The sequence below is a fragment of the Pagrus major genome, chromosome 3 (genome assembly GCF_040436345.1).
Source record: "Pagrus major chromosome 3, Pma_NU_1.0".
NCBI lineage: Eukaryota > Metazoa > Chordata > Actinopteri > Spariformes > Sparidae > Pagrus > Pagrus major.
The window spans coordinates 8024045-8041300 of NC_133217.1; the positions used below are offsets into that span (position 1 = coordinate 8024045).

The window sequence follows — 17256 nt, forward strand, 5'->3', positions numbered from 1 at the left end:
CTAGTTTACCACTTCCGTATTCTCTCAGATAAGGAACTGGTTTAATTGAAGTGCAATGATAGTAAAGTAAAAATGACAGACATATTTTGAATATAAAGAAAACTTTGACAGGCTGTCAGTCCTAATGTCTTGAATGAACAAAGCTGTTTTTGTCTGTTGTGGAGTCACAACAAGGAGGATCATAATAACTTGGCCCAAAGGTGCCTGATTCAAGGTCACCATTGTTTGATTTTTCCCGTTAATACATTTGCACCAAATATCTGTTGCATGGAAAATGTTATCCATCATCCAGCCCTAAATGAAAACGCCCTCATGCATTAACATTAATATTGTCTCTCTGACAGACACGACGAGCCCAGTCTACCGTGGCATATTACAACACTCCGGCTGACTTGTTGCCCACCCGTGTCTCTTTGTAATTTTCACAATAAGTGTGCTCGATCAAACACTATGCCACTCAAATTACCTTCTCGCCCTGAATGGTCGCCTTAATTATTTAGCATTTTAATTTGCTTAAACATACATTTTGTGTCAGATTTCATCTTTGGTGTCAAGAGTTTTCATATCAGTTTCATATGATCGACAACTGGCTGCATATTAAATGAAATACGACCACCGAGTTAAATGATTTCTTGGATCCTGGGTTTTCCCAGGGTCATTAAAGGGGTTGTTATAGAAAATATAGATTACAACAGCTTTACGTACCCGGAAGAGGTCTATAAATTATCTTTCTGTATCTAATACTTGGAAAAACGCTCATTGAAAGTCACCTCTAAGTGTCTGTTTGTGATTAAAGATCCAAGCTAATGATATTTGCCACTTCTGAAAGATTTACCTGCCGATACACCGGTTGAACTTCAATTAGTTACAGAAGCAAATACATTGAACTTCCGGTACAACTATATTGCCTTCAAGTTAAAAGCGCGAACGTTGTGACTTAACTGGAAAAAATACAATCAGAAATTGTTAATTATATTTACACTCTTTATTTTGTGTATCAGAAAACATAGCATTGTATGCATTCTAATATGCCTCTGAAAAACACTGTATGGCATTTTTATTCGTCCCAAGAAAAAAACAAACAACTACACTGACTCTTACCTGCTGTTCTGTTAAATTGCATTGCAGTGAAGTTCAGGCACGCTGCAGAATTTTACTTTGACACTCCTAAACCGGAAACGTAGTTGCTGGCTTATCTAGTTTGACAGTTGGTAAAAACTTTCACTCAAGTTCAAGTAGCCCGGGGGCAAACTTCAGCCTGTGCTTTAAGTACCACCGTACAAAGCGGTGTGGCGACATAACAGCTGGAAACACATTATAATCCCGAGGACGGACTGATATGTGTCTATTTAACTTTTAATTTTGTCGTTGAAAACCGGACGAAACGCTGGACGGGGTTTTTGATTTGACCTAGATTAGTTTTGTTTCCAGTTGGAGTCCGCAGGTAGTTTTAGCTAGCTAATCCCGGGAGATAACTAAACTAATCCGTGTTGCTAATCCCTTTCACACTTCTATTGAGGACAGACACCGTTAAGAAGGAGGAGGAGGAGGAGGAGGAGGAGTGTCCTACAGTACTCCAACGTCGGTCAAGATTAGGACGACCAGGTTCAGTTTGACTTTCAGGTTACGAACGGGTTTGGGTGGCATGTTTGACATTAAAGAGGCGGTTTGATAACTTTGCTAACTCACATTAAAAGCGCCTGAAAGTATGCGGAGTAAACTTGACGCGGTGGAACGGAAACGTGCGGTCGGTGAAGCTGAGGGAGTCACTCCGGCAGCAGCAGCAGCAGCAGTAGGTGCCAGCAGAGGCCAGTTCCACGGGGCATGAAACCCCATCAGGACTCTGCACCGAGGCAGGAAGCGACACGATGGCAGTCTGCGGAAGAAGGAACCGACCCAAGTTACTTTTTTGCCTCTTTGGTGTCACGTTAGTGGGATATCTTATTCTTTCCAGGCACAACTCCGGGGACGTGAGCGAGACAAATCGACGAGAGGCCCCCGGGGAGAGAGAGGGGGATAATGAAAAGCTCAAGAGACCCGTCTACGAGAAGCCCCCCTTGGATTTAAATGCCCTGGGGGAAATGGGGAGAGCCGTCAAGCTGAATCTGAAGGGAGAGGAGAAAGGAAAAGAGGAGGAAAGCATCAAAAAGCATCAGATTAACACTTATGTCAGTGATAGAGTGTCGCTGCACCGCAGGCTGGCAGAGAGATGGAACCCACTGTAAGTCACTGGTTGAGTGGTGTCAAAAAAAATATACATTTCAAAAGGGTTTTTGATCACAAGAAAAGCTCAAATCTAGCTCACAAAGTAACGGCCACTGAGACATTGTAGTCCTTAAATGAGTATTAGTGAGTCATTTGTTGCTGGGCCTGATTAATAACTCCTGCTTGCCTTGCCCTTTACAACCCAGTCACACCTTCCTCGCAGTTAGCTAATAATTAAAGTTCTTCCTAAATTGCAGTTGCAGAGAGCTGAAGTATGACTACCGGTCTCTCCCCACAACATCCGTGGTCATCGCCTTCTACAATGAGGCCTGGTCCACCCTGCTGAGGACGGTCCACAGTGTGCTAGAGACGTCGCCTGACATCCTGCTGAAGGAGGTGGTGCTGGTGGATGACTACAGCGACAGAGGTATGATGGAAGGGCACTGACAGGCTTGACTGATGGGCAGGCAGGTTGTCAGAGAGGATTGTGAGAAGGACACACAAGGAGGCACACAGACAGGTGGCAGTCACTGGTTTGTCAGGGGGAAACCAGGCAGGAGGAGAAGAGACGGACATGTTTGCCATTACGAAAGTCAAACAGACAGGTAGTGACAGGTAGTGAAACTAAAGGGAAATTTAATACACATCCTGATAGACTCACAGACATCAATGCCACATAGAACCTTGTTAGTATGTATTCTTTGTCATCAGGCTGCCATATTTCTAACAGGAAAGAAATGAAGAACCCAGCATTCATTCTGTGGATAAATTAACAAAAGAGGGATTCATCGTCAAAGGGCTCGAGTGTGTACTAGTTGTTTTCTGTGCCCACGCTGATGTCACGAGCTGAGACACTTTGAGGGTGTGGTCCTTAAACTTTTTGGCTCCTGACCCGAGGAATGAAGCATGCCAACGTCTCCCTCTGTGCTAACATTGGCCACGCAACACTTGTGGTGAACAAATAAACCAAAGAATCAAGTCTCGGATGCGTTTGATGAGGAAGTGTATAGAGTGAAAACTAGTCAGTATTCACAATCAAATTTTAGAGCGCAAACACAGAAAAATAGATGTTAATGTAATAGAAGTCCAGATATGTTTGTGTCCTATCCAATAAATCAACATACGAACAAAAGGATCAGAACACTGGTGCGGGTGCCGACTGCCTTTTAAGAGCCACAGATTATTGAGATAACTTATCAAAGCCCATTTTATCATTGAAACCCATACAAGTACTGCTGTGCTAGTGTTTTAGTGATAAAACATCTGATGAATGATCATAATTGTGTATCAAACACTGTTAAACACCATTTTCCTTCCTTTGTTAATCAGCTTTGCCAGCTGCTGCTAAAAGCTGGTAGCAGATTGTGGTGGTTTTCTTGGCCTTGTTCCATTTATTCTTTTGATATTGAGAAACTGCTCTCAATACAGTCTTGGCCCTCATACACACACGTTTATCAGATGTGTTCATTTGTTTACTTGTTTGATTTCCTGAAGCTCATCTGAAGGAGCCATTGGAGAAGTACATCTCAGGTTTGAAGAAGGTGCGTCTCATCCGGGCCACCAAGAGGGAGGGCTTGGTGCGGGCCCGGCTGCTGGGGGCGTCCATTACCACGGGAGATGTGCTGACCTTCCTCGACTGTCACTGCGAGTGTCATGAAGGCTGGTTAGAGCCCCTGCTCCACAGGTCAGAAAATCCTCAGCAAGAGAATTCAGAGACTCTTTCTCTGTGTATTTTGTCAGAGTGTGTCCTTGTGGTTAAAAAGACTCTCTTTTAGCCAAACAGAAGTGTCACAGAGTGAAGCACTGAACCTCCACCAGTCAGCTAAAGGAGTGCTGTTATGTATTTGACTCAGACTCAATATGCTCAGTAACTGGGCTCTCTTCAGAGCGAGGGCAGCACAAAATGTTGACATTTGGGATGAACAATTTTCTTGCTTCAAAGCACTGCTTCTCCCTGTCAACAGCCTTTCTCTCCTCTCTGCTGCAGAATCAAAGAGGAGCCATCGGCTGTGGTGTGTCCTGTCATTGATGTGATCGACTGGAACACGTTCCAGTATTTAGGGAACTCTGGTGAACCTCAGATCGGGGGGTTTGACTGGCGGTTGGTGTTTACCTGGCATGCCGTTCCAGAGCATGAACAGAAACGCAGACGCTCACCCACTGATGTCATCAGGTACTTAAACCACTACTGTCAGCTGGTCCCCACCCCTCTGCTGATGTATCACTTGTCTCGTCCAGACAAGTCATAACTTAAAATTTTATAATTTTTCTCCTCCTCAGGTCTCCAACTATGGCAGGTGGTCTGTTTGCTGTGAGCAAGAGGTACTTCCATTACCTGGGGACATACGACACCGGGATGGAGGTGTGGGGAGGAGAGAACCTGGAGTTCTCCTTCAGGGTGAGAAATGATGTCTCTGTGTGTGTGTGTGTGTTCATGTATTCTACATATGTGAGGCCCTAGCTCTGTGCAAAATAACCGTAATTCATATACTGTCTCCATACTGACATGCAATATGCACAGCTTTAGACACCGCGACACACAGCAATAAAAAGGCAGGACAGATCTGGTTCAAATTTACCATGATCTGCATCATGTGACGACTCCTCATTATCTGTGAAAACAATCCTGAAAGAATTATGACTGAACAACCAGTGAAAACACGCCAAAAATCCTAATACTTTAATTACAGTGAAGAATTTGATGATCCCTTCCCTCTAAAACCAAATATCCCAAAGGGAAGGACCCAAAAATATTTTGCCTCAACAACAAAACAGCTTTTCTCTTTCCAAACTCCTCCATAACAAGGCTGTGCTTTGTGTTGCACGATTGAATGATTGAATCATGGGCGAGAGGCTAACTAAATCCTCCTGGTGCCGGTGGTGTTGTTGATGTCTCTTAGATTTGGCAGTGTGGGGGCAGCTTGGAGATCCACCCATGCTCCCATGTGGGTCATGTGTTCCCTAAAAAGGCCCCTTACTCACGAAGCAAAGCTCTGGCAAACAGCGTGAGAGCCGCTGAGGTCTGGATGGATGAATACAAAGAGGTGTACTACCATCGAAGCCCCCACGCACGACTGGTGAGTCTGCATAGATGGTGTGTGTGTGCACGTGTTAATGTGCTGCTGGTATCAAACACATAACTAAAACTATTTTTAAACAAGCATGTTAATGACTAAATGATTTGTTTCCTCTGTGGAGTTCTGTGAAGGCAGTGTATTTTTTTTTGTGCAGCTGCAGTCATTACAAAACTGTAGGACTGATTAATCACTTGATTTCACCAATGTACACAATCTCAGTCACACACAACCACATGCACAAAATGACATGAACCCACAGATTACACACACATTAACACACCGCACTCCTGCTGTGGTGTAAAAGCTCCTCTGATTAAGTGACACTTGGGATACATGAGCGGCAGACACCCAAGGTGACAGGGTGTCAGGGCGTTCCGGTGTGTGATTACCACCTTTCCGTTGTCACTCGGTGCCAACGGGTGTCACCCACCTGTCCTTGACAGGGTGAGAGCAGCGCGAACCCGTGGGGTGCCCTGCCTTTGTGTGTGTGCATGCAAGGGAGGGGCTGGGCTGGGAGTGACAGTGTAGTTAAGAAGAGAAGCTCTCTAAACACAGATCAGGTGGCGCTCATCTCCCTAAGAGGAGGCAGCCTTGCCAGCGTCACAGTGGCATGACAAACCCAATACACCAAAGCCTCTAATCACACACTGCTGCTACTCTTCTTCTTATCTTCTATGACACAATTTTCCAGGATCTAATTTATTTTATTTAGCTGTTTCTCTGGCTTTTGCAGAAGTTTTTTTTGTGAGTTTCAGATGAATGATTAACTGATTATCAGTCTGGGCAATGATCAGATATTCAGTGTTTTGTCCAGTTGCTGATGAAATAAATTAATTTGAAAATGCAATACTATGGCTCTGACCCACTATCTGATTGATCACAAGACATGAGTAATAGTCTATCAACACTGAATAACCTGGATCTGCTAATTAGCTAGTAACTAAAGTTAGCAAATAAATGTAGTTGTTTAAAAAGTACCATTTTTGCCATTTAAAATGTAAGGTATGGAAGTATAAAGTAGCAGAAAATGGAAATACTCAAGTATAGTACCTCAGAATTGTACTTGAGTGCAGCACTCAAGTCAATTGTTCTTAGTTACTTTGCATCACTTGTTATTCTAAATTTTCACACTGACATTTTTGCAAATGTATATTGGTTCCAATTATTGGTTATTGGTCACCTAATAATCATTATCAGCCCTGAAAAAAACAAAATGTTTGATTTCTTTTTTAAATACAGAGATGCAGATTTTGTTGAACCTTATGAAAAGATTATTAATATCTGTTGTAACTTTGAGCAATGAGTTCATCATGATATTCTTTTCATATACATTCTGAATCTCTTTGTCTAAGATACATAGGCAGTGAGATGTCTGAGTTAACTTGAGGTATGACTAAACTACGTCTTCACCTCTAGGCCCGATTTGCTTTCAAACCTACGATTGAGTCAGTCTAACACATATACTGAATGCTAAATTTGAGTACTTCCAGCAGGTGATTACATCCTCATCCTGCCCAGAACAAAGTAACATTATATTTGGGGTTTTCAGCTTTCGGGTGTCACAGAAACTGTGACGTTGTTGAACTACCTGTCACTCCATGTGAGTTATGTTTACAACTCCTGATTAATAAGTTATAAGGCGGTGTGAAACCTAAATAAACTAGATTTAAAATGCAGCAGCGTATCATTTTCAAGCATGTTTCTCTTGTTTTCCAACTTCCTCTTCACTCCCACCAAATTGGCATCTCTCTGGCCTCTTATGTACATTAGATTGACCCTGAGATGTTCCTTAAGTTTTTCCTGTTACTGATCAATATACAGGATCATTATCAGACCATTAGTTACGCTTACATTTGCTCTTTATCGACATTTAAGTAGGACCTGTACTGGTCCTTAATTCTGTCCTCCGATGGTCCTTATTGGTCCCCTCCTCTCTCCTTTGGGAATCCCTGTCTTGACCAAATCAATTGATGTGGTGCTAATTAGTTTGGGCGCACCACCAGCATCCATCATCCTGCAGTGCTGTTGAACCATTGGCTCCAGCAGGGAACAGATGGTGTATGTAACTAGGTATGCATAAAGGTTTTTATCTGAGGACACACACATAGTTTGCATTTACTACCATGCACACACACAGACACTCTTGTTCACTCTTGTTTGACCAGGACATAGAGTGTTTGTCTTTCATTTCATTTCATTTCATCACATTAAGTGTATAACTATTTCTTGATTGTCCCTCCATATTTTGGCATTTTCCTCCGGCCGCCTTCTAACCAACTCTCAACCATTGCCGATGCAAAAAGGTGAAAAATAAAATAATTACAAATAAAATAAACACTCAGAAACTGTAAAATTCACATAAAATAGGTTGGAGAACTTTCCATTAATTACTCAATGCTCCAAACAAGATGCATACTGGCAGGTCTATTTGTTCAAGGCCGCCGTGTTATTATAAGGGATGTAAATGTGCAGAGTTATGGAACAACTATAGATGGTGCTATTGTATACCACTTCAGCGGAGAACTATGCTATAAATGTATCCTCTGACACTGCAGCTGTCTGATACATCAAGAGCATACACACATGCAGTCTTGAATATAAGATGCCGTTAATTGATCCTCACCTCATGTAATATCCATATTACAGCAATTCAGGTCTCCTTTTGAACGTATTGTTTTGGATCTCAGGGTATTACAGCAGAAAAGTGGAAAAGAAATGTGGAACTATTGATTGTGGTCTTTGTTTCAAGGAGGCCTTTGGAGACGTGACAGACCGGAGGAAGCTCAGAGAGAAGCTGGGCTGTCAGAACTTCAAGTGGTATCTGGATAATATTTACCCAGACATTAGCATCCCAGAGGATAAGCCAGGCATGTTTGGAATGGTGAGTACACATCTGAGTCTTTGATTGTTAGGTTTAAATTATGAGTCTGGATTTATCAATTCTCACCAGTGTAATTGAATTTAATCAAGCTGAGCAGTGCAGATTAGAGACTTATCAATGTGTGATATTTCCTTAAAATAAGATGAACTTTGTCATTAATTTCCTCACCCATGTATGAGAGTCTGAAAGCTGTATTTTATCAGTACCTAAAAAGATTGATTGACGCGTCTGCTTTTTGCTTGTTACAGCTGAAGAACCGGGGCAAGATCAACTACTGTTTTGACTACAACCCTGTAGATGAACACATGGTGGTGGGCCAAAGGGTCATCCTCTACCCGTGTCATGGCATGGGTCAGAACCAGGTAATGGATGTCAGTCTTTCAGGCCATAAACCCTTAAAGGTAACACTTTCTATGTAGGTAAAGTTTATAATGTATTTCAAGCACATTCATAAGACATTTTAATGCATTTAGAAGGCTTTATATCAGGTCTATTCAACTAAAAGGGCCAGATTTGAAAAAAGTGTCAAGCCTTTTATATTCCCTATGTCTCTGTGAGTATTTTTGTGCTTAGCAACAGACACAGGCGAACTAATGAATGGGCTAATACTATATGTCTACTAGCAAAAAAATCAAATGGGCCAGAATGAGGTTGCTAAAGGTAACTCTTTATAAACCTTGCTATAAGTTGGCATGCATGATTATAAATATTTATATATTTTAGTATATTTAAGTATTATAAATGGTGGACATAATGTATAATACCTCCATGCCAAAGTGACAACAGAGAAAAAAAATCTGTGAGGTAGTCCGGGCACATTATAATGACTATAATGTAATGCATTATTAGATCTGCCATTTATAGAAAGTGTCACCATAAGACACAATTTTATCCGTCTCAGTTTATCTGAGAACGCTAGTCTTAGGATTGACAGTTTTTACTCGCTGGAAGTTAAAGATTCAATTACAAATTTAAACTACAAAACTACATTTTGCATAGGTTAAAGGCTGCTTTATCCAAGCTATACTGAGCTTTAATAACGTTTTATTCCAATTTAACAGAAGTCTTTCATGTGTTTTCAAGTTTTACCAATGATAATTTAACAAGAATTTGAATTCATCTCTCCTCTTTTATCACCCTGCGGTCACCTCTTTTTACTTATCTCTAAGACTGCTCTAATCATGTTCGTCAATAGCTCCAGGGTCTCCCTGAAAGTAACACAGTCACCTTATTTCACTGTAAATCACGAAGGCTTGTAGTAGTAATCTGACACAGCTGAAAGTAGTAGACTAGTTCTTTCCTCCCAGGTTGAAAAATGATACGATGGCCTTGTCGATACAAAGACGCGTGTGTGTGTTGACACCTGTATACTCTGTGGTTGACAGTAGACCAGGAGGCACCGTGAAATTTAACATTGTTACTCCAGCAGCCCTCTGCGGACACACCCTGATGTTGTCTCTGTAGGAAGTGGATTCAGCAGTGCTTGTGCTGTCTGCTTTATGAAAGGGCTCTGCATGTTTCAGCATCATATTCATTAGTTTTATTCATAGTCTGCGCACACACCAGCATTACGTGTGTGTGTGTGTGTGTGTGTGTGCCTGTGTGCCTGTGTGCGCACTACCATCTCTCAGTACACTGTGTCCATTTGCTTTGTTGCTGTATATATTTTCTCCACAAATATACATGTATACATACATATTCATGTTCACATGCTCTGACTGTGACAGAAATTACATCCTTCTGTCTATATTAAAATTAAATGCAAGTTGTTAGTTAGGTGACAAATTTACACTTGAGTCACATGCAAAAAAATCTTTCTTTTTATGGTTTCTTCTTCAGCAATAACATTTCAAATGAGATTTAAAACTCATTGTTTCGTCCCCTGCTGCAGTTCTTTGAGCACTCCACGGACGGCGAGATCCGCTATAACACGAGGGAACCTTCCGGATGCGTCGCGGGTGACAACATCAGCACCTACCTGACTGTCCAACAGTGTAGAAAACGAGGGCAGCCTGTACCTGCGGACCAGAAATTTGTCCTCCGAGAGGTAAGGAGCATATTTCTGTTTTTACTGTCTGTATCTATTATATCCAGATTAAACCGGTGAGGCAGTGAGTGTGGTTGGACAGCAGTGAAGAAGTAATGAGACAGGAAGTGACAGTGGCAATGAAAGTGTTTTGGAGGTCTCATATTATGTTATGCCTTTCTCTCTTAACCCATACAAGAGCAGGGTGATATATACATTTGTCCTAGTATAATTATCTTCTTGATAAAGCACTGTATAACCAGCAGAGTTATTTCCTTTCAAATTCATACTATAATAATGTAAATCATTTAAGTGTCATAACTGGATCAAAGCAGAGAGAACTGAATCACTACGTCCAAAATGTAATTTATGTTTCCGACTCAAAGTCATGTCAAGCACACAGCTGAGCTACTGCACAGATGTCGAGTGCCAGTGTGTCTGATGCTAAACTCTAAATCATAGAGCACAAGCAGGCTGGGTATATTCACCACACAATGCTGCGAGTTGTTTAGCATGTGTTGAGTGCAGTCGCTCCACAAAGATGCCAGTTGCTAAACCACACTATCTAAATGTAAATGGATCCAGTGAGGACAGAATGGATGTAACAAGGAGTGCAAGAGGCAGAGGAGTGGAGAATTGGACAGTAGGGGTATAAATGGTGAGTGAATAGGCAGATCAATCAGGGCGGACTGTCTGTGTTCCAGTAGTGAACTGTGGTGCTCTAAAAAAGTGTTGGAAATAAATCATGATGTAATATTGCTTTATGAACAGCAGTTTTCCCTTTAGACATGTATTATACTGTGCTAATAGCTTCTTCTTTAAACTGTTTGTTGCCAAGAGTAGGGCTGGGTGTTTAATCAGATTTTATTTTCAATTATGATGTTGGCTTTTAGTGATTATGAAAAGATAATTGCCATAAACTGATTTGTGCTGCATTCTGTTTCAGAATGATGCTCTCGTTTTGTCTTCAATCCAGTCTAGTGCACTGTTTTCCTTTTCAGCAGTGCTCTTTCGCCATTCCCTAAAAGCCCAGTGTCAGTCTCAGCTAGGCATGTTTAGTTCAGCTCACTGCGGTTAAGTGAACGGCTATAAACGACAAGAGAGTTGCATTTCAGCAGTCCTTTCACACATTTTGTATACCAAATAAAAGCAACATTACAATACACATCATATATCATCTCTTTATATTTATTATATTGTATATTATAGTATATTATCGTATATTATTGTTGTATGTATTAGGACAATGAATGTCTGATGTTTCCAAAGTTGTGTGAAATTATCCTAATGTAATTATGACCAGCATTATCTTGAGTATGATTATTGCGATAAACAAGCAACACTAGCCATCCGGTGATTTTGTTTTTCAGTATTATAAATATTCAATTTCTTGATGATGCATATTCTCCACCTGCTTGTTTTCAGGACGGGAGTCTGTACCATGTAATGAGCCAGAAGTGTGTTCAAGCGTTGGACAAGACAGACAACAGGACACCGGCCCCCTCACTCCAGCCCTGCTCTGACAGTCCCCACCAAAAGTGGTTCTTTGAGGAGAGAATATAATGGTATTTTACCTAGAACATACTTTTCATTCAGGACCAATATGCTGAGGAGGGATATGGGTGGATTAACTTGCAAAATGTTTTTTTGATATATTTGCCTTGCTCTTAAAGGAGCCCAAAGGAAGAAGCTGCTGTGCTCCCTTCCAGTAGTCAACTTTGCACATTTTTTGTGCCAGCTGGATTTAATGGACCAATAGGACATTATACTGATAAAAATTATGCTGATGAAGTACTTTCTAAATATTTACGGGAATATTTTTTATTTGTTGCTGTTGCTGGGAGACAGGAGCCTACTGGAATATGTATTATTTTTCTGTCTAATCAAGGAGATGCTTGAGAATTAGTGATAACTTTTACAATTGTACATGCTGACATTCCTCTTGTCTTTCATCTAAACAATCCACGACTGGTGCAATCTTTGAGAATGAGATCTATTTTGCTCACTTGCTTTATGCACACATGGATGAGCGCTGAAACGTGTGTGCTTGTCTGCGTGGAAACAACTACTTTATACCTCTGTGGCTGACAGAGTGATTTACAGAGCCGCATCAGGAGGCTTTTTTCCTCCTTCTACTCCTGTAGAGGGGGCCAACGCTCCTCTCTGCAGGTTCCTTTCTTTCACTGTGTTCCTATTTGTCAAAAGAAAGTGGGACAAATTTTCAGGTATTTTGATATGAACCTTGAGTGCTTGCTACTCTTACATACTGTTGGCTTATAAAAAAAGCCTTGTACCTTTTCAACGTATTCACCTAACTACTGATAACTCTTATTCCGATCTGCATTGTCTGGATTTTGCAATTCAAATTTAACTGAGGTAAAATGACGTGGGTCATTTTTGCTAGTTTTGTAATTTTTGTAACAGCTGTTTTTCTACGTAGTGTACTTGCCTTTTGTGCTTTTTAAATTATGTGCAGCTTCAGAAGACTAAATCATAGCCATATTTGCTGGATTTGCCTCATGTGGTGTCAGCTGTTTATTATAAATTATGTATTTTCTAGAGAAGACTAGAAGAAGATAAGAGTGTTTTTCATGGCTTCACTGCAAAAGTATAACTTTTAATATAACTTTTTTAATATAACTTTAAATGCAAATGCATAAACACCAAAAGCAGAATAATAGGATCTTCCTCCCCATCCTACTTTTCCACTTGGAGTCCAGAGAAAGTGCCTGATGTAAAAGATTATAATTCTATTTAAGGAGATCCATTCAGGTTCAGATGATGAAGAAGATGCTCCTGCACAGAATGTATATTTTGTCGGATAAAAACATGACACAGAAAGAGAAAAATAGTTAGACTTGTGACAAAATATCTGCACACTCTCACAATGTACGCTCCCCTGCTGAGAATACCATATGCACAGGCAAGAAGGTATTCCCTTGAGTGTACATGCATTACTCTGGTGGCCTGTGCTGATTTGTGCACGCCGCCTCTGTTTCCATCCGTCAGAATCAGACGCCTCTGTTCGGAGCTGTGGTCACTTGTGTGGCTTGTCCCTCCGGCTATGCAGAGGGACTGAGGGAAACACGGCAGAGGCGTAGACAGTTGTCGGTGTCTCCAGAGTGCTGTGATGCCAGATGGCGTCCTGATTGATTTTCTGGTCCTCTCCCAATCCTTTATCACCAACTCTCCCTCTCAGTGTCAAAGGGTGTGCAGCGGAGGACTTATCTTTCTGGACTTGCGCCAGCCAAAACCCTCCTCGGATGAGCACTTGTTACTCATGTGCTTGAGGTCTGATTTATGAACAGGAGTCATCAGGAGTACAGTTTTTGACAGCGGAAAGCAGATAATGGAGGAGACTGAATTAATTAATTTGTGACCTCTTCCTCACCATTAACCTTCACAGGCTGTTGTCTCATTGGCCTCGAAGGAGCTCTGTTTGGAATTGACGTTAGGGGACTGAAATAGATTTTCTTGCTATTGATTCAGAATGTATTCTCACAATAAGATGAATGGAGGATGGATAAAGTCCATTTTGCTGTCCCATCAGCTGTCACGGGATTGTGTGAATGTTTTGGGCGATAAAGCTAAAAATTGTGTATGGTGATAATTTACTCCTTATGCCTAAGGAAAGTTTCTAGCCACCTGGCAAGCGCGTTTCCCTGTCATGATTTAAGACTACGAAAAGCTGCTTCAGTGAGTATCATCCGTGAGAGATCAGGTTCACCAGGAACAGGTGAAATGGCCCTTTTAATGCAGTGCTAATGCTTTATGTGTTGAGCACTTAAGAAGTGACGACTTTACCATTTCTGTCAGATTGTGTCTTTAGCCTGCGAGTGCAGTTTAAATATTATATTGTTATTAAAGGGGTTTATTTATTGCACCCAATGGCCATCTGTTATTCCAGACATGTCCTACATAGTAAAACATTTTTTTACACTGGCGTTATATTGTATGCTAATGCGATACGGTACACGCAGCCACAGTAAAATTCATATTCGCCAGTGTGGGATCATATCTCTGGCAGGTCATATAGGGCTTTTATATCAACCAAATCTGTGTCGTAAACAGTAGCGATATTCCAGGGATCTGTTAGAGCACTTGAACCTGTAAAGTGGCTGATTTTACTGGATAAGAGTTGTATCCACCATAGAACATATCTAAGTTGTAAACATGCACAAATGATAATGCTGGAATTTAACACCATGTCTGGTGTATTAATGCTGTCAGTAACACCAGTGGCCTTATATTGTGGTGAAGAAAATGAAGGATATGATTAACAAATATTTTTGTATTTGTTGGATCCAACAGATGGATCAAATATGTTTGTCAATTGAAAATCAAAGTAAGTAAACACAAATGTGATTTTGCCTGTTCTTGCTCTTTATGTCTTTTTATTTTTAACCCATTATGTCCAAAGTGAATTTCTTTTACAGCACTTACGGTTCTAGCTGAGATTAAAGGATAAGTTCACTCCAAAATAAAAAATTAATTGATTATCTACTCGCCATCATGCTGACAGAAAGTCGGTTGAAGTTTCGTAGTCCACAAAACATTTCTGGAGCTTCACAGCAAAACAGTGTTGCAGCGTTCTCCTGAACAACTGAAGTAGATTGGGACTTGTTTTAAAGTGTAAAACAACTTTAGAATAACATGAAATGGCTCCATGAAGTTCGTTTGGCATAACCCAATTAAAGAACTCTTTTCAAATCAATTTGGGATCTCAAGGCTTCCAGAGACTTGGATAACACCCTGGTTGAGCTGTATGGAGCCATTTCATGTTCTTTTTCAGTTGTTTTACATTTTAAAACAAGTCTCCTTCTACTTCAGTTGTTTAGGAGAATACTGCAACGCTGTTTTGCTGTGAAGCTCCAGAAATGTTTTGCGGACTATGAAACTTCACCTGACTTTCCATTGGTATTGGGATGGCTAGATAATGACTAAAATTTCATTTTTAGTTGAACTTTCCCTTTAACACTCACTTAAATGTTTCAAATCTGTCAAAGTAAAAAAAGAAACTTTTTGTTAACATCTTTTTTTTTTTTTTTAGTCGTTAATCACAAGGGATGATATAAACCTGTATTTTCACCAGGGTTGTTTTGAAAATGATAAAATATGTAACCCCATGTGACTAACGAATAAATACAATATGTTACGGAAATGTTTCATCAAATGCTTGTTTCAACTGGATCCAGAACAGATTCAATTTACAATGTAAATGTTACATTTTGGGTGTAAAATGAATATGATTATTTTGTGCTTTTTAAAAGATTATCACCTTTTTCTACTAGTTCAGGCATGATAAATATGTAAGAATCAATCATCTTGATTTTGTCATGTGTAGCCACATGTCTTGTCTTTTTCTAGACCAAATGTTGTCTTTCTGTCTCTCATAGAAAGAAAATCTGTGGGGCTATTCCTTAACATACTTAAAATAGTTGATATTCATTAATGCGTTAATACTGAGTTTTACGTTCTTAACATGTGCATCGGTATTTTCAAACTTTCGATCTCTCTGTTCATCATTACATATCCGTTAAACTGTGACTCGTTGGCGTTCACGTTGGAAAAAAAACAAAAGCAGGCTATTACCCACATTTAACTGTGATGGAGACGTGAATCAAGATGCTTGGAGGGTAATGAGAGAAGGAAAATGAGAAATAGAAAGGAGGAAGGGAGGGGGTGAGCTTTCCAACCATATCTGATTGGGTTGATCACCAGCTGCCGAGTGAGATGGTGAAATGTCGCTGCCACGCCAAGTCTCCCTGTTCCCCCTGGTGTTGACGCTGTGCCCTGCAGTCTCTCTCAATTACTCATTGATGATGCTCTGCTGTTTGTTTCATATGATCTGAGTGTGTGTGTGTGTGTGTGTGTGTGTGTGTGTGTGTGTGTGTGTGTGTGTGTGTGTGTGTGTGTGTGTGGGGGGGGGGGGGGGGGGGGGGGGGGGGCATGCCTTTTGAGAAAGACAAAACCATGCAAAAGTACAAAAAAAGTCCCATTTTTGTCATGTAAGAAAATCTAAAATTCCACATGAGTGCATCTTTTAATTCCAGCTCTTAAAGCGTACCACACTGCTGAAAATACCAGCATGAAACATTTGTGCTCCACATGAGACGAGCTCGTTTCTCTCTCGCACAGGATGACATGCTCTGATGGAGAACTTGCCAGAAATCTTCACATTCTGACAAATGCCGCCTAGACAACACTCGGCTGCTTCCTAGGAAAATGTGAAGCGCTGCGGAAGGCTGTGATGCCGCTTTCTCTAGCACCGTCTCATCCTAATCTTCTGGGTGCTTCCCTGTGAGATGTGCAGTACAAAATGGCACTATAAAATATCCTGAACTTCAGCAAATTCGTGCACAGAAACGCCCTGTGTTGTTGCAATCTCTGTGCACAGCGTAGGCCTAGTTTTTTGATCCGGTGTGGCACACATGCAGCACTACACTCTCCCTCACCCCATATGCGTCTTTAATGATAATGCAAAACAAGACTCCCTGCGGTGCAACTCTTTGGAGATGCTCAGGCTTCAGTTGTCAGGGAGCTGGAGGAACCATAGGAGGGGCAGCACACACACGCACACACACACACATTGACAGGAGGCCATTTCCACACTGCATGTCTGTTTAGTTTATATAATCTCCAATACCCAGAGCAGCTCAGGAGCAGTGGCTGTTGGCTGCATACATTAGATGACACACTTTCACTTTCAGGAGGGACTCCAGACGGTGCAGTAAACATGTGAGGCCTAGATACAGAGATAGCATTGCATTTCCTATGCACCGCCACTGCCTCGGCATCTGATTAGGAGGATCGTGTAGCGGAAAAAGCAGCAAGGCTTCCATGAAGTCACTCAGTCGGTAAATTAGTTAAAATAACCATAACCAACTATTCCACAGTTCATCAGTTGTGTCTGAGCAAGATTGGAATTTTTGCTGGATCATGTGTGCCATTTCCATTCGGCAGAACTCTTCATTTTCACAGAAGTCAAGGGACAAACATAACAGCGATTGACCTTGGCAGTAACTCTAGAGACTTTCAGAATTGTAAGTGCAGCCGTGAAATGGCAG

The 17256-nt window shown here is 41.1% G+C and overlaps 1 protein-coding gene across 1 annotated transcript; it reads left to right on the top strand.

Annotated features, from left to right (window-relative positions):
• Positions 1-1307: 1307 nt before the first annotated feature.
• galnt12 (UDP-N-acetyl-alpha-D-galactosamine:polypeptide N-acetylgalactosaminyltransferase 12) lies at positions 1308-14725 on the top strand. The gene is made up of 10 exons (XM_073463542.1): positions 1308-2221; positions 2463-2632; positions 3700-3889; positions 4193-4378; positions 4486-4603; positions 5106-5282; positions 8032-8163; positions 8412-8525; positions 10055-10210; positions 11615-14725. Exons 1-10 carry the CDS (start codon positions 1869-1871, stop codon positions 11750-11752), a joined length of 1734 nt encoding a protein of 577 aa, XP_073319643.1. The 5' UTR covers positions 1308-1868; the 3' UTR covers positions 11753-14725.
• Positions 14726-17256: the final 2531 nt, after the last annotated feature.

Bases quoted from the DNA above. Each gene is read 5' to 3' on its own strand.
- galnt12 (XM_073463542.1), top strand. From the start codon at position 1,869: ATGGCAGTCTGCGGAAGAAGGAACCGACCCAAGTTACTTTTTTGCCTC. The intron at 2,633-3,699 runs GTATGATGGAAG...GATTTCCTGAAG, and splicing joins GGATGACTACAGCGACAGAG to CTCATCTGAAGGAGCCATTG. The intron at 4,379-4,485 runs GTACTTAAACCA...TCTCCTCCTCAG, and splicing joins TCACCCACTGATGTCATCAG to GTCTCCAACTATGGCAGGTG.